Raw genomic sequence first — 21,948 nt, forward strand, 5'->3', positions numbered from 1 at the left:
GTTTCATAATTTCTTTTACTCTATTGCAAATTAATATATCTTTCGAAAAAAATTTTTTTCTCTTTTCTAAAAGTGTTTTTTTTTTCTTTTATAAGAAATTTTTTATTTATTGAATTTTTTTATTTAATGAAATATTTATATTTCAATAAAATATATTTTTATATGAAATTTATATTATTGAGTTAACAAATATTTTTTAATTATTTTATATTGCAAAAGAAGTGAACAATTTGCAATAATTTTTTAAACTTACTTTTTTGTTAACGAACAATGATATATTGAATTATAAAGCTGGTAAGATTTTTAATTATACTCTTTTCTCTCAGAGTTTATAAACAAATTAAATTTTTAATTTTGAAAATCAAATTTCATAATTGAAATGCAGAATTGAAAAATCAAATAGAAAAATTTATAAAATAATGAATTTAAAAATAAGAATTAATTGAAATTTATAAAGTTTCATTTGTGGACAAATTTTTAACTTGTAAATGATAATTAAAAACTTAAAATAAAAAGATTTAATGATTGAAGCTATTATCACTCGACAAATTTTAATAATAGAGTTGAAGTTATTTTTTTAACCTGACTCGAGGTGATCGATAACTTCAACTCTATTATTAAAATAAAAAGATTTAGAAAAAATGAAAAAAAAATTTGAAAGAATGACTGCAATAATTAAAAAATTTAATTAAAACATCAAACAAATAAATCATCAAAACTTTTAAATTCAAAATTTAAAAAAATCAATTGAATTTTCCAATTAAAAAACTAGGATTGAAAAATTTTAATTCAAAAAAATAAAAGGAAAATTTAAAAGTTGAATGCAATAATTAGAAGATTAAATTTTAAATGATTTATTTAAAAATCACTTATTTGAATTGAAAAAGTAAAAAATTTTTGTGATAAAAAATTGAATACAGAAATTGAAGAATTATATCTATATTCAATAGTTAAACATTGAAACGAAAAATAGAAAGAAAAATTGAAATTATTAAAAAAAGGATTTCAACAAATTAATCAAATTTAATTATGTAAAAATAAAAAAAAATTGAATTTAAAACAAAGAAATTGAATTTAAAATTTGAAAAATTGAATTTAAATCGAAGAAATTAAATTTGAAATGAAAAAAATTGAAAATAAAATTGAAAATAGAATTGAAAAATTGAATATAAAATGAAGAAATTGGATTTAAAATTAAAAAATTGAATTTAAAACAAAGGAATTAAATTTAAAATTAAAGAAATTGAATTTGAAACGAAGGGATTAAATTTAAAATTAAAGAAATTGAATTTGAAACGAAGGAATTAAATGTAAAACGAAGAAATTAAATTTAAAATTTGAAAAATTAGATTTAAAGCGAATGAATTAAATTTAAAATTAAAAAATTAAATTAAATCAAAGAATTGAATTTAAAATTTGAATAATTGTGTTTAAAGCGAAAGAATTATGTAAATTTAAAATTAAAAAATTGAATTCAAAGGAAAAAATATAGAATTTAAAATTTGAAAAATTGAATTATAACAAAGAAAATGTCTTTAAAGTTAAACAATTGAATTTAAAACGAAGAATTTGAATTTAAAATTAAAGAAATTGAATTTGAAATTGAAAAATTGAATTTCAAACTAAGAAATTCAATTTAAAATTAAAAAATCGAATTTAAAAACCAAGAAATTGAATTTAAAATTAAAGTAATTGAATTGAAAAATTGAATGTAAAACGAAGAAATTTAATTTAAAATTTGAAAAATTGAATTGAAAGCGAAAGAATTGAATTATAACAAAGAAAATGAATTTAAAATTAAAAAATTGAATTTAAAAAAAAAATTGAACTTAAAATTAAAGAAATTGAATTTCAAACTAAGAAATTGAATTTAAATTTAAAAAATTTAATTTAAAATTAAATAATTGAATTTAAAACAAAAAGATTGAATTTAAAAATTGAAAAATTGAATTTAAAACGAGGAAATTGAATTAAAAAAAAAATTGAATTTAAATTTAAAAAATTGAATTTAAGGGCATTTGAACCTTGATGACGTTACACTTTGTGCAAAGCATGTGTGACGTCATCAAGGTTCAAATGCCCTTAAAACGAAGAAATTGAATTTAAAATTAAAAAATTGAATTTAAAAATTGAAAAATTGAATTTAAAACGAAGAAATTGAATTTTAAACAAATATAAATTGAACTTAAAATTAAAGAAATTAAATTGAAAAATTGAAAAATTAAATTAAAAATATTTAGAACATTATTTATTCGGAAAATAGTAAAAAAAAAAGTAATTATATACTAATTTTTTTTTCTTCAAAATGGAATATAAATTTTTTTATGGAATTTCCAAACGTTTAATAAATTATTATTGTGAGATCGTAAAATCTTTACAAATCACACTATTGCAAGTAACAATACTTAGAATTTTTATTTTACAAAAATACTCGAGTGTAAATGAATGAATCATAAACTAAATTAAAAAAATCGTTACCGTAAATGAAAGTTATTGTTGTAGTTTCTGGGTATTTCATAAATGCTAATTCATTATCATCATTTTTACTATATAAATGTAATCAATTGTTTCACTTTTTGCCAGTGAAAAATAATAATTTTTCAATTTCAAATCAATCAATTTAAAATATCAAATTAAAATTTATTTCAATATTTTTTTTTAATTTGTTAATTAAAAATATTATTAAATTTATTTAATTAATAATTATTGTCTATTATTCAATAGTAATTAATTGTTATTTATTAATCAATTTTTGAATTTGAAAAAAATTTAATTAATTTGTTATTAATTAAGAATTTAATTGTGATAAATATTATGGTAAATAGTTAATACTTTTTTATAATTATTAATTTTGTGTAATAAATAACTTAATATACTTATTATTCTATTAGTATTCAATTATTAATCAAATTAAATTAAATTGAATTAAATTAATAATAATTAAATTATTAATATATCTTTCATTATCAAGACAAAATTTGTAAATAAACTTAGCAAACAAAAATTATAAATCACTAAAATAATTTATTATTAATATTGTTGATTATTTTTCGATTTGATATTAAAATTTAATTGTTTTACTACATTTGAATTTCGCGCTCACTGACTTTTGTACTAAAGGAACATTCATATCCGCCAGGGCTGGATCGCTAGATCGTTCTTCTTTATGATGCAAGCAATAGAAATGTGATTGCACCTTTAGGCCTCTTTACGCTGTACCCTTTTAATTTAGAAATTGTTTTTTTTTAGTTTGATTTAATTTGACAATGACAACAATTAATTAAACAACAGTTATACTTTATTCTATCAAAATTAAAAATTACCAAGAACTTACTACTTAAAATAAACGACTGTCAAAGTGAAAAACATAATAAACAATTTGAATTTGACAACTTGACTTGACAGTTGACACATGGTTTTTCAAATATTGACAAATGTTTTCGTAAAAGGCAGTACAAAGTAAAAATGTCTACTATGAAACGTCACTGATAAAAACATTCATTTAAATGTTTATTATAAATAACTCAGAGGAGAAAAGAATAAGAAAAATGCTTTGTAAATAATTTTTCTATGTACTATACACCATATTCTAATAAGTTTATTGTTATAAATGTAAATTATATTAGTATTATTATATTGCACATAAATGAAAATTGACGTGCTTGATGGGGGAAAAAAACAATTGATTACATCTGTGATTTGACAAGACAATGACAACAACAATTATGTACCACGCCCAAATTTAGGCGAATTAAAATAAACGATTCTTGGTGAATCAATTGTAGAAATAATTGTTAATTTTCTTTTGTTTTTTTTTAAGAAAAGTGCACTTTTTTTTACAAACGTTATACACACATAAATGATGAGTGTGCAAACACGATACCCTTACGAGGGTTTACTTCATAAATATACAAATGCAATGAAAGGATGGCAATATCGTTGGTTTATTTTAAGTCCAGAAACTGGTGAATTACATTATTTTCTCACCGAAATGGAGAAAAGTCAAAAGCCAAGGTGTTCTATTTATTTAGCTGGTGCTGTGATTGCTCCTAGCGATGAGGATTCCACGACTTTTACTGTCAATTCTGCAACAGGTATTATATTTCTCTTGTTTTTGTTTGTTTCTGAAAAAAAGAATGATAAAATAAATTCGAAAATTTCTGAATGTTCCAATGAGCGAACTGTATTTATTTTTGTTTTTAATTTTAATTTTTTTTTAATTGTACATGATCCTAAAGTTCCGAACGTTCGAATGAACGAAATTTATGTATTTCTTCTCTCAAATTAAATTTTTATTGCAATAATTTTGCGTCACTATCAAAGGAATTAATTTAAGTTTCTAAATGTACTTAGAAATTAAATTTCTAATTTTTATTGCAATAAGTAATTTTAATTAGTAAAAGTTCTAAACGTTCAAATGAACGAAATTTGTTTCTGGATTGCCGCACAATCAGGATTGTCAGAGAAAAGTCGGAATTTTTTCAAAATTACTGAAAACATTAAATTTTTAGAATAAGAAAATTCTTAATTTTGTTGTTCAACTGCCTTTAAAAAACAAAAAAATATTCAATTTTACTTTAATTTCTTTCTATTTTTTTAACAATAATTGAAATTATTTTTATAAATAATAAAATACTTATAGATAAATTCCATTATTTTAAATATAATTTTAATAAAATTCTTCAACAGAAATTCAATTCTTTTCGTAAATAATAAAATTTTCACAGGAATTCAGTGAATTTTTATTGTATTTTATTTAAAATACAATTATTATAAAATTTTTCGAACAAAATCAATTATTAAAAAAATTTGTATAAAATTCTTCGCAAGAATTTAATTATTTCCATAAATAATAAATGTCTTTGCAGGAATTCAATTATACTAAAATTTCTCGAAAGCATTCAATTAATTTTTTTTTAATTTTAATAAATTCTTTGCAAAAATTCAATTATTTTCATAAATAATAAAATTCTTCAGAGGAATTTTCAATTATTTTCAAAAATTTTAATAAACATCTGTCTACGAATTCAGTTATTTTTAGTAAATTTGAATAAAATTCTAATTATAAGAATTAGATTATTTTCAATACAATTTTAATTAAATTCTTTGAAAAAATTTGCAGGAATTCAATTATAATAAAATTTCTCTCAAGAATTCATTTTTTTTTAATTTTTAATAAATTCTTCGCAAAAATTGAATTATTTTGATAAATATTAAAATTCATCAGAGGAATTTTTTTTAATTATTTTCAAAAATTGTAATAAAATTTCTCGAAAGAATTCAATTATTTCTAATACATTTAAATAAAATTCTAATTTAAAGAATTGAATTATTTTCAATACAGTTTTAATTAAATTCATCGAAGAAATTTGCAGGAAGTCAATTATTTTCATAAATAATATAAGTAATTGCAGGAATTCAATTCTTTCTTTAATTTTAATAAATTCTTTGCAAAAATTCAATTTTTTTAAAAATATTTTTAGTTATTCTTTTTATGAAGTTAATTATTTGCAATACAATTATAATTGAATTCCATTAAAGAATTGAATTATTCTCAAAAATTTTCATAAAATTGTTCAAAATATTTCAATTTTTTCAAAAATTTTAATAAAAATCTATGCGAGAATTTAATTATTTTAAATTCGAAATTATAATAAAAAAAAATTACAAAAATTACAAAAAGTAATATAAAAAATCCAAAAGCTTTAAAGTAATCGAAGTTTAAGAAAATTTTGAATTCAAATAACTTTCTATTAAAAAGTAAATAATTGAATTGCAGAAATTCAATTATTTTTAAAAATACAAAAATTCTTCGCAAAAATTCAATTATGTTAAAAAAATTTTTTAAATTCGTGCCAAAATGTCAATTATCTTTATAAATAATAAAATTCTTCTCCGAATTTCAATTATTTTCAGAAAATTTAATAAAATTCTTGGCAAAATTTCAATTATTTTCAAAAAATTTCCCTCAACTCAATGATTTTAATTATATCTATTTTAATTTGATTTTCCAAAAGAATTTAATTATTTAAAAAAAAATGTTAAGAAAATTCTACGCAAACCTTTAATTATTTTCATAAAATAATAAAAATTTCACAGGAATTCAATTATTTACAAATTTTTTATAAAATTCTGAGCGAAATTTCAATTATTTTCATAATATCAAAAATCTTTCGCAAGAATTTAATTATTTTAAAGAATTTTGATAAAATTCTTCGCAAAAATTCAATTATTTTGAAAAAATTTGATTGAATTCCTTATATGAGAATTGAAATATTCTCAATACAATTTTAATTAAATTCCTTGAAAAAATTCAATTATTTTCAAAAATCTTAATAAAATTCTTAGCAAAGATTTCAATTATTTTCATAATAAAATTCTTTTTAGGAATTCAATTATTTTCGTATATTATAATAAAACTTCATCGCAAAATTTAAATTATTTTTAATACAATAATTTTTATCGAATTCCCCGAGAAATGTAATTATTCTTAAAAATTTTATTATAAAATTCGTCGAAAGAATTCTTTATGAGAATTCAATTTTGAGAAACATTTAATTATTCAATAAATTATTTATTTTTATATTTTTAAATAATTTAATTCTTGTTGAATTTTCTAATAAGAATTGTAGAAAATAATAATTCAATTGAAATGATAAAAATAATTTTAAAGAAGTTACACTAACAATATTTTTATAAATTAAAATAATTTTTTTATCACTCGGTTATCTTTAATTATTGTAAAACTTGAAAAAATCGATTGCTCCGAGTGATCGATTTCTTCATGTTTTATAATAATATTTTATCAGTTGTTGAATTTCAAAAAGGTTTGAATTTGAATATTTTGCAAAATTTTAATTTCTACGGAAAAATAATAATTAAATATTTATTTAAAGATTTTGTCTGGAAATCAGGGGAAAAATTTAATTTTTGTGGCAACCCTGTTTTATTTTTTAAAAAAAGAAAATTTTATATAGAAAAAAAAATATTTCACTTATTTGAACGTTCAGAACTTTTGGAAAACACCAAAAATCCTTTTTTTTGAGAATTTGGAAGAATATTTTAAAAGAATTGATTTTTCTTTTTAATTTTAAAAGAAGAAGAAAAAGGAGAAAAAATTTGTTAAAGAACTATTTTTTTTTGCAGGGGACATGATTAAACTAAGAGCAGCTGACGCTCGAGCGAGACAAGAATGGGTGGATAAACTTCGTGCAGTCACGGAAATGTACACGAGAGCAATAGCCAGTAGTCATCCGCCACTTCCTCCGAGGGAGCACAACAATCCTTCGATTAGAAATCCAGTTTCGAAAATTGAAGTCCTAGACGCATTCGCCAATTGTCGTGAACAATTAATTAAAGTTGAGAAACACACTGTGGCTCTATCGCAGACCATTGAAAACTCCAGCTTCAATTTAGATCAAGATTTATTAGTCTTAAAAGCTACTGCCCACGCAACATTTCATACCTTAAATCAATGTTTAAACATTTTATATCAATAGTTTTTTGCAAAAACAATTATACTTCATGAAAATACGAACGAATCGTTAATATTACGAATTTAAGAGGAATTTTTGCTTTGAGATTTTTCATTCATAGTCTTGAAAAGAAAAATCTTTTTTCTCAGAAATAAGAAATTAGTTTTCTTAGAAATTTTACATAATTTTCTATTTATCTCATTTTTCATGTTCGTTTATAATTTCGATGTTCTGTGAAAATGTAATTAAAATATCTTTTTTTTTGTGAGAGCGTAATTTTTTGTTTCTTACTTGACGAATTTTTATTCGTTTTAACGATAATTGATTTACAACGAAACATTTCTAGTGTGAAAAGAAAATATTCTGAGGCGAATCAGAAAAATGGAAAATTATGTAAAATTGAAAATCATAAAAATTTCGAAAATCGAATATTTTTCTTTTTTTGGGGAAGAATTTTGTAAACTGACTTTTTGGCACTTGTGTCAAAATTATCAAGTGCGTGAGGTTAAAATTGTTATTCCTCTTATTAGAGATGCTGTTTTAAGTATCTCTCTAATTATAATTTTCTTTTTCAACAAATTCTTAATTAGAAGGAATAAACATATCATTATTGTAGCAGTCGTTCGATCATAATTGTATAGTACTCTTTAAAAATTTAATTATCGAGAACATTTACTTATATTTACGTTCTTTTCTTTTTACGTACTCTTCTCATTTCAATTTCAATTTTCCTAAATTTATAGCTAAATTTTCCCTTGACGTCTCGTTTCTAAATTTTATATTTGAAATGAAAATTTTCCCATTAGAAAAATCTTTCTTACTTTTTCTAATAATGAAAAGAAATTTCCAATTCGGAAAATCTTTATTACTTTTTTATTTTAGTAAAAAAAATTTCCAATTCGCAAAAAATTGTTATTACTTTTTTATTTTAGTAGAAAAAAACTGTCCAATTCAGAAAATATCTTTGTTACTTTCTTTATTTTAGTAAAAAAAAAATTTTCAATTCGCAAAAAATTTTCTATTTTAGTAGAAAAAGTTTTCCAATTAGGGAAAAATCTTCATTCCTTTCTTTTTATTTTTAGTCCCAATTCAAAATCTCTTTGTTACTTTTTTTCTATTTTTATTAAAAAGGAAATCAAGTACAAATTAATACTTAATATCTTCTCACGCCAGGGAAATAATTTTACAAAAAAAAAATCTGCTTCCACTTGAAAAAAATGTCAACTATATTATATATACAAATATTGTTAAATTGTATTTTGTATTTCGATTAAATATTCGAAAGTTTCTTACAAAAAAAACAAAATTCTGAATCAAAATTCTAAATTTTAGAAAAAGGAAATCCGATTTCCCAAAGACTTTTTTATATTATAATAATAATTTTTATAATTTTTGTCCCTTCGGTTCTTGAAGAGTTAATTTTTTATTTTGTTTATAAATTTGTGGTGTGAAAATAATTGGATACGATAATGATGAGGATCGAATGTTAAATATAATTAATTAAAACGAAACTTTGCATTTCCAACTGATAAGGTCGGTTGATCCGTCTTTGAATTATTGTATAGTGTTTATATTTTATACGACTTTTATTGTTTCTGCGTTTTTGCAAGTGAATAAAAACGAAAGGTAAATTCTTCCGCTTTTTTATTCAATCAGAATTCACTATTTGTGACGCGATCTGAAGAAAGGGACCTTAGAAGCAAAAAATTATAGGTTATGTTTGCAACTTTTTAAATGAAAATACAAAAAAAGGATCAACTGTCAATATAAATCATTGATGTTTAAGTCTTCATTAAAACTAAAATATTTAATAAACACTGATTTTAATTCGAAATAAGTAAAAAGAAACTTTCAAACAAAAAAAAAGTAACTCTAACCCAACCTTAAAATGATTTGCTTCTAAGGTCCCTTTCTTCAGATCGCGTCACATTTTTATTATTCTCCAGATATTTTTTCTGTTTTCATTTTATTCAGTTTTTACTTAAATTAGTTATTTTTTACTTCTATTTTATTATTTTTATTTTTTTATCTTTTTACTCATTTTATATTGAATTTAACTTTATTATTTATTAGGATTCTTTTCTTTTTCAGGCGTTTTTCACAGACAGAAGGAAAATAGAAAAACGAAAAACATACTGATACAAAAATTCCTTTCTTTTTACCGAATTCTCATTTTTTATTTACTAGTAATTATTACTTTTAGTTTTTCCAGTCTTTTTTCATCAATAGAAGTGTAAAAATAGAAAAACGAAAAAATTTTTGATACAAAATAATTTTGTTTTACTGAATTTCACTTTTTTATTTATTTAATATTACAAATAATTTATATTTATTATAGAATAATTTAGTAATTAGTATTTTTAGTTTTTCAGACTTTTTTCATGGATAGAAGAAAATTGAAAGAAAGAGAAACTTGATGACTCAAAAAAATGAAGGAAAATCGAAAGAATAGAAGCAAAAATAGAAAAAGGAGAAATTTGCTGACACGAAAATTGAAATAATTATTACAGTTGATGGTAAAAGACAAAAATGGAAAAAATGAAGAAAAAAATAATTGAAAACTATTCCAAGAGTTTTGAATATATTAGAATGTTAGTTTTTAATGCTTGACGGAAACAATCTGGAAGATTCAGTGACAAGGTCAAGAATTTGGGTGAAGGTAAACCAGCCAACAACTTTTACTGATCAATGATGCGAGGATGCTGTACACAAGATTTTTCCTCTAGTAAGCTTAAATTCATCATATTCCAACCACGTATTTATTCCACGTTTACTGGAAATTTTTTTCTTCTAAACATTTATGTAATTATTCAAATTTAAAAGCAAAAAAAAAAAACTTGAGCAATTTTGCATAAAGCTCTCCATATTTTAATATTTTTTGAATCATTATTTCAATAGCAAGAAAAATAGATAATAATTTTTAAAAAATGTAAATTTAGTAGATTTTTTACTCATTTTCTTCTGTACTTTTTTGTCATCTATTTTTAGTCTAAAAAAAATTGTCCCTCAATTGAAAGTAAAAAGAAATAATAAAAAATTAGGAATAAATATTTTAACGTGAAATATTTCTCTTCTTTTGACAGATGAAACGCAAAAGATGGAACTGAGTGGAAGAGAAGAAATAATACTCGGATCAATCTGGAATAATCGACAAGACGATAATTCCCAAGTGAATGAGAAAAGATTTCGAGGATTTCATCTAACGAGATCAAAATGGGATCCATATCCATGGGTAGGTTCTGTTGAAATCGAAAGTGATGCACAAATTTCAGGCTTGAGGTAAAAAATTATTTTTCGAAAAGCATTTTTAAATTAATTTTTTTTTAAATTTGAAGTAAATAAATTTTGAAAATTATTTTGTATGAACTATTTAATTATTTATTAATTATTAAATAATTTAAATAAATTCAAATTATAGTTTTGAAAGCAAAAAATCTTTATTTATAAATTTTAAGTTTAAATCGAAAATTTATTTTCAGAGCAGGAGATTGCCTCCTGCAAATTGACGGCGAGGATTTGCTGGGACTAAAAATGTCGGATATTGCATTTCTAATAGGAAGATGTGATCAAGTGAAAATTCAAGTGTGGAGACACAGGAGCAATTTAGAGAAGAAATCGGAAGTTAGTAAGGAAGAAATAAATAATGAGGAGAAAGAAAGGAGGAACGTGAGAATTTTAGCACTGGAAGGACCTCTCCCCGAGGTGGCAATTAAATTATCGAGTGCAGTGTCTGGAGTTGTTCGAGCACTCGAATGTCCAGTTAGTTTCTGTATTTTTTATATTCTTTAAATTTTACAAAAAATTTTGATTTATTTTTTTTTTTAATTTAAATTCTTGTTATTTCGAATTTACTTTTATTTAAATCTTTACAAATTTCCATTCATTTCTAAGTATTTTGATGTAATTTCATTACAAATTTTCATTTATTTTTATTTATTTTGATTTCATTATTTTTAGTTTAGTTTCTGTATTTTTTTTCTTATTTAAATTTGACGACATTTTTGCATTATTTTGGATTTTTCATTTAAATTCTACAAATTTTAATTTTGGTATTTTGATTTTATAATTTTTTTTTAGTTTCTGTTTTTTTTTTTGCAAAGAAAATTTTTGATGTTCTAATTTTACTTAGATTTTGTATATATAAATTTTAGAAAATTTTTGAGGTTTTATTTTTTCGTTTAAACTTTAAATATTTTTAATTTATTTGCATTTAAAATTTTTCAAATTTTGATTTATTTCAATTCATGTTTTTTTACTTTAGTTTCTGTATCTTTAATTATTTAAATTTTACTAAATATTTCATTATTTTAGAGTTTCGTATTTTTTATTCGTTTTTCTTGAAAATTAAACATTTTTTTTAATTTAATTTAATTATATTAGTTACTGTATTTTTTTAGTAATTAAATTTTCAAAATTTTTGATTTATCTTAGAATTTTCATATTTGAATTGAACTTCATTTATAAATTTTTTAAATTTTGATTGAATTCAATTTAAGTCTTTTATTTTAGTTTCTGTATCTTTAATAAGTTAAATTTTACAAAATATTTCTATATTTTAAATTTTTCATATTTTTTATTAATTTTTATTGAAATTTTACAAATTTTCATTGATTTTAATTTAATTATACTATTTTAATCTCTGTATTTCTATAGGTATTATTTTTAAAATTTTCAAAATTTTTGCATTATCTTAGATTTTTTATATTTTGGATGAAATTTCATTTAAACTTTTTCAAATTTTGATTATTTTAATTTGAATCTTTTATTTTAGTTACAATATTTTTAATAATTTAAATTTTTACAAAATATTTCTTGATTTTAGATTTTTCATATTTTTGATTTATTTTTATTGAAATTTTACAAATTTTGATTGATTTTAATTTAAATTTTATAATTTTAGTCTCTGTATTTTTTTATTATTTAAATTTTCAAAATTTTCGCTTTATCTTAGAATATTTAATATTTTAGATTCAGTTTCATTAAATTATTATTGTATTTTCTGCATTTTTTATTATTTGAACATGACAAAATTTTTGTTTTAATATATTTTTAATTTAAATATTACATATTAATTTATTTTTATAGAAATTTTACAAATTTTGATTGATTTTAATTTAGTTATTTCATTTTAGTCTCTGTATTTTTTTATTATTTAAATTTTCCAAAATTTTCGATATATTTATTAGAATTTAAGTATGATTGTCAATACATTTTAAATTAAATTTCTTGAAAGAATTAAAGTATTTTTAAAAATTATAATGAAATTCTTTTTAACAATTAAATTTATTTTCAAAATAATTTAAATAAAATTCTTCGTAGAAATTTAATTAATTTTAATAATTTATCAAAACTTCCGAATATCTAATCGATAAAATTTCGTAAAATTGAATTGTAAACAAAAGGATTTAAAAACTTTCAAAGAAATTTTTCAAAAATTATGAAAAATAATTAATTTAAAGAAGAATTTTAGTTAAAAATCGTAGAAAATAATAATTCAATAGAAATTATGAAAATAATTTGGAAAAAGTTACAGTAACAATATTCTTATAATATAAAATAATGATTTTATAAGTCGGTCATTTTTAATTTCAAAAAGGTTTGAATTTGAATTTTTTGAAGAATTTTAATTCTTTTGGAAAAATTATAATGACTAAAAATATTTATTTAAAAAAAGATAAATATAACAATGTGCGATACAGTATTATATTTGTTTAATTAAATGATAATTAATATTTTTTTTCTAAAATCGACAAAATCTACGATTTTATTGCAAACCTTTTAATTATTAATAAATATTTTTAGATTTGCCTGGAAAGTGCCCAAAGTCCAGTGTCGCAGTGTGTGAACGGCCACATCCTCTGCGTCGGCTGCAGAGCAAAAAGCACCAGATGTCCCGTGTGTCGAGTGAGTCTCGGTCAAGGAAGATGCCTCCTCGCTGACAAATGTCATAAAGTTCTCGTCGAATCATTCGGCATTGACAACAAATCATCATCATCATTAAAATCAGAATCATCGTCACTCTCCAAACGCCTCCTGGGACCAAGAAAGACAAATCAGAACGAAAATATAAATTTCCAAAAACATTCCTCATCGAGTAGAAGAAAAAATCTCATCTCAAGAATATTTCCATCAATCAGTCTAGACGAGAAGGCAGTGTCGACGGAGAGTTTACCAGCGACTGGAAGCTGTGACGAGAATGGAAGATCGAAACGTTACACCGGACGACAGTGGCTTCTTCCGCGAAGTTTCAATAATTTAAATGATCGAACAAAATCGGCAAGCACTGGCGAGTTGTCGAGGGACAATGAACGATCGGTGAGTGGTTCGTTGAATCGTTTGACGAATAATGATGAAATTCGGAATTCCAATGGTTTATTGAGTGTTCCACCGACTCCCGTTTGGGGTGGATCAACGGAATCGATGGCAAATTTTCGAATTAATTGTCCATTGTTGAGGAGAGAGGGATGTCGGGAATTATTAACACGTGAGACGATTTTGGAGCATTTGGCTGCGTCGCACGCTGGACCAATTATTCATTTTCATAATGGAAAGGCGGATTTGCCATTTCCTTGGCCTTTCAGTTCGCAGGGAATTTATGTTTTTCATCGGGACGAGGATGTTTTTTTCCTTCAGGTTTTGAATTTTTATTTTTATTCTATTATTTTCTCTATTTAAAATTTTTGTTCTTCTATTTCTTACATTAATTCTTTTCTTTCTTGTCTTCAACATTTTTTTTCCTGTTAAATTATAAGTTAACGAAGCATTTTTCGTTTTCATTAGATTTCTTCTTTATTTTTATTTATTTCATTACTACTTTCATTATACATTTTATTTATTATGCAAATTAAAGAAATTTCCTGTTTTCAAATATTAATTTAAATTTTGTAATAATTTCAGATTCAAAATTCCAAAAAATTCAATTATTAATTAATTTACTAATTATTTATATTTATATATTGATTTCAAAAACTTTAATCAAATTCTTCGCAGGAAATCAAATATTTTTTAAAACTTGATAAAAGTCTTCTTAAAAATTCAATTATTTTCAAAAAATTTTAATTAAATTATTCATAAGAATTCAATTATTTTCATAATTTTGAATATTTTTCGCAAGAATTTAATTATTTTAAAGAATTTTAATAAAATCCTTCGCAAAAACTCAATTATTTTGAAAACTTTTGATAACATTTTATAAGAATTGAAATATTCTCAATATAATTTTAATTAAATTCCTTTAAAAAAAATAAATTATTTATAAATATTAATTTCAATTTTGGAATAATTTCAGATTCAAAATTTTTAAAGATTCAATTATTAATTAATTTGCTAGTTAATTAAAATTGTTTGTTTTCAAAAACTTTAATAAAATTCTTCGCAGGAATTCAAATATTTTTTAAAAATTGATAAAATTCTTCTCAAAAATTAAATTATTTAAAAAAATTTTGAATAAATTCCTTATGGGAATTTAAATATTCTCAATATAATTTTAAATAAATTTCTAGAAAAATTCAATTATTTTCGAAAATTTTAATTAAATTCTTCTCAAGATTTCAATTATTTTCATAATTTTTAATGTTTTTCGCAAGAATTTAGTTATTTTTAATAATTTCAATAAAATTCTTCACAGAAACTCAATTATTTGAAAACTTTTGATAAAATTATATATGAAAATTTAATTATCTCCATAATTAATCAAATTCTTCGCAGGAATTTAAATATTTTTAAAAATTTAATAAATTACTTCTCAAAAATTAAATTATTTTGAAGAATTTTGATTAAATTCTTTATGAGAATTGAAATATTCTCAACATAATTTAAATTAATTTCCTTGAGAAAATTTAATTATTTTCCAAAATTTTAATTAAATTCTTCACAAGATTTCAATTATTTTCATAATTTTTAATGTTTTTCGCAAGAATTTAATTATTTTAAAGTACAATTCTTTATAAGAATTGACTTATTTTTACTAAAATTCTTTCCAAGATTTCAATTATTTTCACAATTATTAACATTTCTCTAAAAAATTCAATTATTTAAAAAAATTGTAATGAAATTTCTTGAAGAAATTCAATTAATAAAAAAATGTAATTCTTTGCAAAAATTCAATTATTTTCAAAACTTTTGAAAAAATTGTAATTAAATTCTTCACAAAATTTCAATTATTTTCATAATTTATAAAGTTTTTCGCATGAATTTCATTATTTTAAATAATTTTTATAAAATCCTTCGTAGAAACTCAATTATTTTGAAAACTTTTCATAAAATTTTTTAAGAATTCACTTATTTTTAATAATCATCATTTTTCGCAAAAATTCAATTATTTCAAAAGTTTTGATAAAACTCTTTAATAAGAATTTAAATATTTTTAAAGATGTTAATTAAATTTTTCGTAAGAAAATTAATTATTTTAATAAATTTAGATTTTCTTTATAAGGATTCAATTTTCTCATTATTTTCTTTAATTTTTTATTTTTATCAGTCGGAAAACGAATCAATTTGGATCCTCGGCTCGAATAGCAGTGACAACCAAAGGCATTGGACTCTAAAAATTCGGAATAATCAAGAAGATGTAAAATTTCGAAGAGACGTGATAAGTTTGCAAGAAACCATTAACACTTTTCCCACAAGTATTGTAATTCTTCCTGAAAATCGTAATTTCAATTCAATGGAAATTCACCTACTAGATAGTGAAAACAACGAAGATATTGAAGTTTAATAGAAAATTAATAGAAAAAAGTAATTAAAAAAATAGAAAATGTAATGAAAAAAAAGAAAAAAGTAATAAAAATTGAAAAAAGTAATAGAAAATTGTACACATTTGTAATAAAAAATTGTTCACATTTGTATTAAAAAATTATAATTAAGTGACAAACTAAATACAACATTAAAATTTCAATTAAAGATAGTAAACAATTTTATTGATTAATCAAATTAACAATTCTTACACTTATTGATAATTAATGACATCGTTCCTGATAACTGTATTATTAAATACAGAAATTACAATGTCGTTGGCACTGGTTAATTGTTATTTCTTTTTTTTATATATAGTTTATATATAATATAATGCAATCGAGATCATATGGAAAAATGTTTTTAAAATATTTTAATCCATATAAGTATTTAAATGTACGTATAGTTTTTTATTAAGTAGTATCACTTTTCTCTTATAAAAAAATAATTGACCTGTATACGTAACGACGAGAGACAATTTTTCTTTTAAACACTACAAATTTACCAAAAAATTGTACATAACATGAAAATCCAATATTTCTTCAATAAAAAAGTTCTATTATGACACGAAAAACGTTTTTAACACATTTTTTTTCCTTATAAATAAATATTCGATATAACGAGACAAATGCGGATCAATCTTTTTTCTCAATGAAAAATAAAGAGAAAATAATAATAATAACGAGACAAAGCAACTTTTTTTCTAAATTCTTACAAAAACGGATAAATTGTAAAAAAAAAGGTTCATTCCAATATTTTCGAAATAACATAACATTTATGACTAACTTAATGGAATAATTAAGTAAATTATTTTTTAAGTTACTCTAATTATTACTAAAATTAGGAAAATTTTCCTATTTTTCCTATTAAGTAAATGCAACGGTACAAAAAAAATGCATCAATGTAAAGAGTAAATTATTATTCTTGGTAATATAATAATTACTTGCAGCCTCTTAACGCTAAAATGGTCCACTTTTCGTAAAGGCACAATATTTCTTTTCCTCTCACAGTCATTAAATTTAGAAATTCTAAATTCTAGTATTTAGAGTATAAAAAAGACAAATTTTAAAATTATACAATTAATGGATAACAAGTAAAGATAAACAAGATTGTATAAAAGTATAAAAAAAAAAAAATGGAAGAAAACTTAAAGTGGTGGTTTCGATAATTTGCTTAGGTACGGCATATATAAGTCTAGTTTGCCGGTGCGAATGGCCTTTCCTGCCATTATGTCATAAGCGAACTTTTTGACGGCTTTCGCTTCTTCCTTGCCGAGAATATCCATATCTAAATGACAAACAGTTGTGTCGTCACCAAAGGATGCGCACCTCTTTATCGCAGTCGACTGCGCTGCTTCTGCTTTTGTAATCTTTCGTTTTTTGATTTTTTGAGGAGCAATTCCGGTGGCTTCGGCTTCTTCTTTCTCTTTGTCTCGTTTAGGGCAACTGCAGATGCGTACCTGCAGTCGCCTTCTACCGAGGACAGTCTGGTGCTCGTCCTCGAGCGTGAAAATCATCTCCGTGGCTCGTCGATTCATCCCAGAGGTGCAACTATTTTTGCAGAGGAATTTGAAATGCACTGGCACGTACATTGTGCCAATGTCTGGTGTGCCCAGTGGTGTCCGGATAGTTAAATGCCCCGATTGTGTCTCTTCGTACGTGCTGTTGCGATCCACGCATCGGAACACATGTCTATTTGTCACGTGATGGCTATCGAAATTTGATTTACATGGCATTGCCATATGATTGTGGCAACGAAGAACCGGATCCGATCGGTACTGCTCCAGGACGTAGACCATTTGCGTACGCAAAAATAAACCGTTCACAGGAGGTTCCCACTTGAAGCGCAATGGCAGAACCTCATCCATGTTTATGAAAACCTTCGCCAAAGATTGAGAGTACTGAAAAAAAAATAAGATACATAAGAATTTGTTGAAAAATTAAATTCTCTAAACATTTTAAACAAGATTATGAAAATACGAAAATTAAAATTATTATAATAATTTTATTGTAACTGTCCATATTTTTTTCTTAAGCTTTGGGGATTTCAGGCCTTGGATCGACTTTAAGGTGCAAAAAAAGTCGCTTTAGTCGATTTAAAATAGAAAAAAAGTCGTTTATTTAATTCAGTGTCGTCACAAAAATTTTATTTTTTATTCTTCTGATCCTTTCACTGATTTCTAAATTTAATTATTTAAAACTTGAATAATTTCGTTAAACAAATTGGTATTTAAATACTTCTTGTTTGTTTTTATACGGGCATAAAATTTTTAAAATTTCTATTTAAAACCTTCTGAAATTTAATAACTTCTAAAAATTACAACTTTAATTCTCTTAAAATTCAATTATTTTCCACAATTTTTAATCAAACTTCTTCTCGAAATCAATTATTTTTAATAATTTTCCGAAAGTTCTTAGAGAATTCAATTATTTAAATACAACTTAGAATATATTCAGGATCTTAATGTTTGTCAAATAAATACAAAATTTTTTTTTAAGTTATTAATTAATTTTCAAAAAATTCTAATAAAGAAATTCTTAAAATTAATTTTTCAAAAATATTTTTAAAATAATTTATAAAAGATAATAGTTTTTCAATTATATAGAATTGAAAAATTTCCAAACAATTGAAATTTGTAAAAATAATTGTCAAAAAATTTAATGTTATTATTTTTTGTATGTATTTGAATTTTTGGAAATTTGTATATTTAAAAATATTGAAAATAATTGAATTTTAAAAAAATTAGAATGCAAAAATTCTAAGAATTATTTTTATCAAAAATATTTTAATATAATTTTTTTGTAGCTAATAATTTCCATTAATTATCATTTTTAAATTTACATTTGAAGATTTTTCATTAAAATTTTTGAGAAATTAATTATTTTCAAAATTTGCAATTAAAAATCTTTTAAAGTTTATTTTCAAAAATTTTTATCAAACACTTATTGAAAAAAATCAATTATTTTCAATTAAATTTTACAAAATTTCAATTAATGAAACTCTTTTGCATTGTAAATTTTGAACATTTATTTTGTAATTTATAAAAATAGTTGAATTTTTTCGAAGAAATTATTAAAAATTTTTAGGAAATAATTGAATTTTATGGAAATATTTGAAACTATTTGAATTCTTCCGAGAAATTCAATTATATATGTTTTGAAAATAATTGGATTTCTGCAAAGAATTTTACTATTTATAAAAATAATTCAATTCTTGGCGAAGAATTTTACCGCATTTATAAAAATAATTGAATTGTTTCGAAGGATTTATTAAGATTTTAGAAAATAATTGAATTTATTCGAAATATATTAGAAATTGTTTTAAAAATTAAATTCTTCCGAGGAATTTAATTTCAATTATTTTCAAAATTTGCAATTAAAATTCTTCAAATGTTGATTTTCAAAAAATTTGTAAAAAACACTTTTAAAAAAATCAATTATTTTTCATTAATTTTTACAAAATTTCAATATTTATTGAAACTCTTTTTAATTGTAAATTTCGAAAACAAGTTGCATTTTATACTAAAAATTATTGCAATATTCGGAAGAAAAGTCGAAAAAGTCGTAATTTTTGAAAATAAGTTGCATTCGGGGATTTGAGTTTTCGAGGTTTTGAGCATTCGAAGAGTTGAGCATTCGGGGATATTTTCTAGAATTTTAATAAATCCTTTCAAATAATTCAATTACTTTTATAAATAATAATCTTCTTATAGGAATTCAATTGTTTTCAATACAATTTTAATAAATTTGATTATAATCATTATTGTGAGACACGACGTGACGACGATTTTAAAAGGTTGAAAAAATTTTCTTTTTTTAATGCAATTATTTAAGAAAAATGTAATTAAAATTTTTAAAACAAAGAAAGAAATTCTTCAAAAAATTCAATTATTTTCAAAAATCTTAATAAAACTCTTCGCAAGATTTAAATTATTTTCATAAATAATAAATTTTTAAATACGAAATAAATTTCAGAAAAAGTTAGTACAATTTATTTGGGTCTTGGAAAAATTTCCTTCAAAAATAATAAAATTTAATATAAAATATCGTTATTTCCAGAGTCAATTTTATAATATCCGTCGTCAATTTTATTGAATAATGAAAATTAGTAAAATATACTTTGAATTTTGCAAAAAATTTATTCTGAAAATAATAAAATTTGCCAAAAATTCCAAACTATATGAATTTTTCTTAGAAGTAAAAACTATTTTATATTTGTTACCTTTTATGGAAAAATTTCCAAGTTTAAAAACTCTGTGAAATAATAAAGAAAGATTTTTAAGTTATAAAAAACTAAAATTTTTCTACTTTGCGAAAAGTCAAAATTTTTTCTATAATCATAACTAAATAATTTTCTAAATTACAAAGAAATGATAATTTTTATAAGTTTTTCTTAAAAATAAAAGAAAAGGGGAGAGAAAATTTATGATTTTAGGTGTTTCAGGGGATTTTAATAATTCAAGGGGATAAAAAAGGGGACTGTGATCCCTGCAATTTGAGCTGAAAGACATTAAGACAATTTGGAATCAGAAAGCTCCAAATTCTCGTGATAACAAAATATCTTGATTGAGCTATGAAAAATGATAGGAAAAGTTCGCTGGAAAGAAATTAGTTTCTTTTTAATAATTCCAAAAGTAATTTTACTTACAATCCAATGTTTACTCGACGCCTGTTGATTCAACATCAACTGAAAATCGAATTGTCCTGGAAACTCGTCTCTTGGAGCGACCATTGTCATAGCGTACATATTGTACGGCTGCTGAATCGGCTGACCTTGATAATGACTTAAATACTTTTTATCATTATCTTCGAAAATTGCATTCGTCAACTGGTCCACTTCGCTGAAAAGCAACAATTCACAAAATTAGCATATTTGCGACATTTTTTAAAATTGTTCAATCAAACACTTTTAGAATGTCTCCAAAGTCCTAAACGTTCAAATGAATTTCATCATTTCGTTTCTTCTATAAAAAAATGAATTTTTAAATAAATTTTCAAATCGTTATTACACATTTTGTATCTTTATTTGTAGTTTTCAAAAAATTATATTTAAGTATTTGAACGTTCGAAACTTTGGTGAAACGTGAAACAACGTAGAGTACATAACCGCACTTATAGAAAAATATCTTCCGAAAAACCTGTTCACATAAAATATTTAAAAAAAACCCCAAAGAGAAATTATTTTCCTTAATTCTGAATAATTTGTGAAATTCTTTTTTTTCGCTGAAATATGATGCAATAAATTCAGATTGAGTTATAGTGTACATGTGCGATAAACTTACATTCCATCGGGAACTAGATCGTTTTTAATGTGTTCCATCAAAGTGTTATCGAACAGGATCGACTCTTGTGAGTCTGACAGAACATTTCCTCCGGGATGCATTGTGATAAAAGATTATTTAATTACAAAAATTAAACCGGCACCAGGAACAAACACTTGTAACACCACTGCACACACCATAGGCCAGCAACCATTTGTAAACGAAGCCGCCGGACCAGGGGGGAAATAAAAAAGGCGCGTTTTAAAAATAAGTCACAGTGACGTCACTGGTCGCGCGCTTTTTCGAAATAATCGTGAAAATAATACTTTATTTTCAATTTCTATCGACATATTTCTTTCCGAATTGTTTAATTGTGAAAAATATACATTTTCTTCAAATAAAGAAGTGTTTTATTGTTGACGAAATAAGAAATACGGGGAAATAAGGGGAAAATTTTTAGGTTATGTTAGATGCGCAGTG

General features: G+C 22.3%; 3 protein-coding genes across 5 annotated transcripts; 2 read left to right on the plus strand and 1 right to left on the minus strand.

Annotated features, from left to right (window-relative positions):
• Nucleotides 1-3,441: 3,441 nt before the first annotated feature.
• On the plus strand, nt 3,442-9,106 carry LOC122510673 (oxysterol-binding protein-related protein 11). Its single transcript, XM_043625488.1, has 2 exons — nt 3,442-4,094; nt 7,147-9,106. Exons 1-2 carry the CDS (start codon nt 3,860-3,862, stop codon nt 7,497-7,499), a joined length of 588 nt encoding a protein of 195 aa, XP_043481423.1. The 5' UTR covers nt 3,442-3,859; the 3' UTR covers nt 7,500-9,106.
• An 814-nt stretch (nt 9,107-9,920) lies between these two features.
• On the plus strand, nt 9,921-16,457 carry LOC122510675. 3 transcript variants are annotated; one of them, XM_043625492.1, is made up of 5 exons: nt 9,921-10,200; nt 10,559-10,754; nt 10,955-11,234; nt 13,278-14,108; nt 15,955-16,457. In XM_043625492.1, the coding sequence occupies exons 1-5, from the start codon at nt 10,164-10,166 to the stop codon at nt 16,189-16,191; spliced, it is 1,581 nt and encodes a 526-aa protein (XP_043481427.1). In that variant the 5' UTR covers nt 9,921-10,163; the 3' UTR covers nt 16,192-16,457. The 3 variants fall into 3 exon arrangements, with proteins under 3 accessions (XP_043481427.1, XP_043481428.1, XP_043481429.1); XM_043625493.1 differs by lacking the exon at nt 9,921-10,200 and adding an exon at nt 10,217-10,277; XM_043625494.1 differs by lacking the exon at nt 9,921-10,200 and having other exon boundaries at nt 10,567-10,707.
• A 589-nt stretch (nt 16,458-17,046) lies between these two features.
• On the minus strand, nt 17,047-21,698 carry LOC122510677 (cellular tumor antigen p53). Its single transcript, XM_043625496.1, has 3 exons — nt 21,490-21,698; nt 20,856-21,048; nt 17,047-18,108 (listed from the first exon to the last, which is right to left on the minus strand). Exons 1-3 carry the CDS (start codon nt 21,588-21,590, stop codon nt 17,356-17,358), a joined length of 1,047 nt encoding a protein of 348 aa, XP_043481431.1. The 5' UTR covers nt 21,591-21,698; the 3' UTR covers nt 17,047-17,355.
• Nucleotides 21,699-21,948: the final 250 nt, after the last annotated feature.

Source organism: Leptopilina heterotoma, unplaced genomic scaffold (genome assembly GCF_015476425.1).
Source record: "Leptopilina heterotoma isolate Lh14 unplaced genomic scaffold, ASM1547642v1 Lhet_73, whole genome shotgun sequence".
NCBI classification, from domain to species: Eukaryota; Metazoa; Arthropoda; class Insecta; order Hymenoptera; family Figitidae; genus Leptopilina; species Leptopilina heterotoma.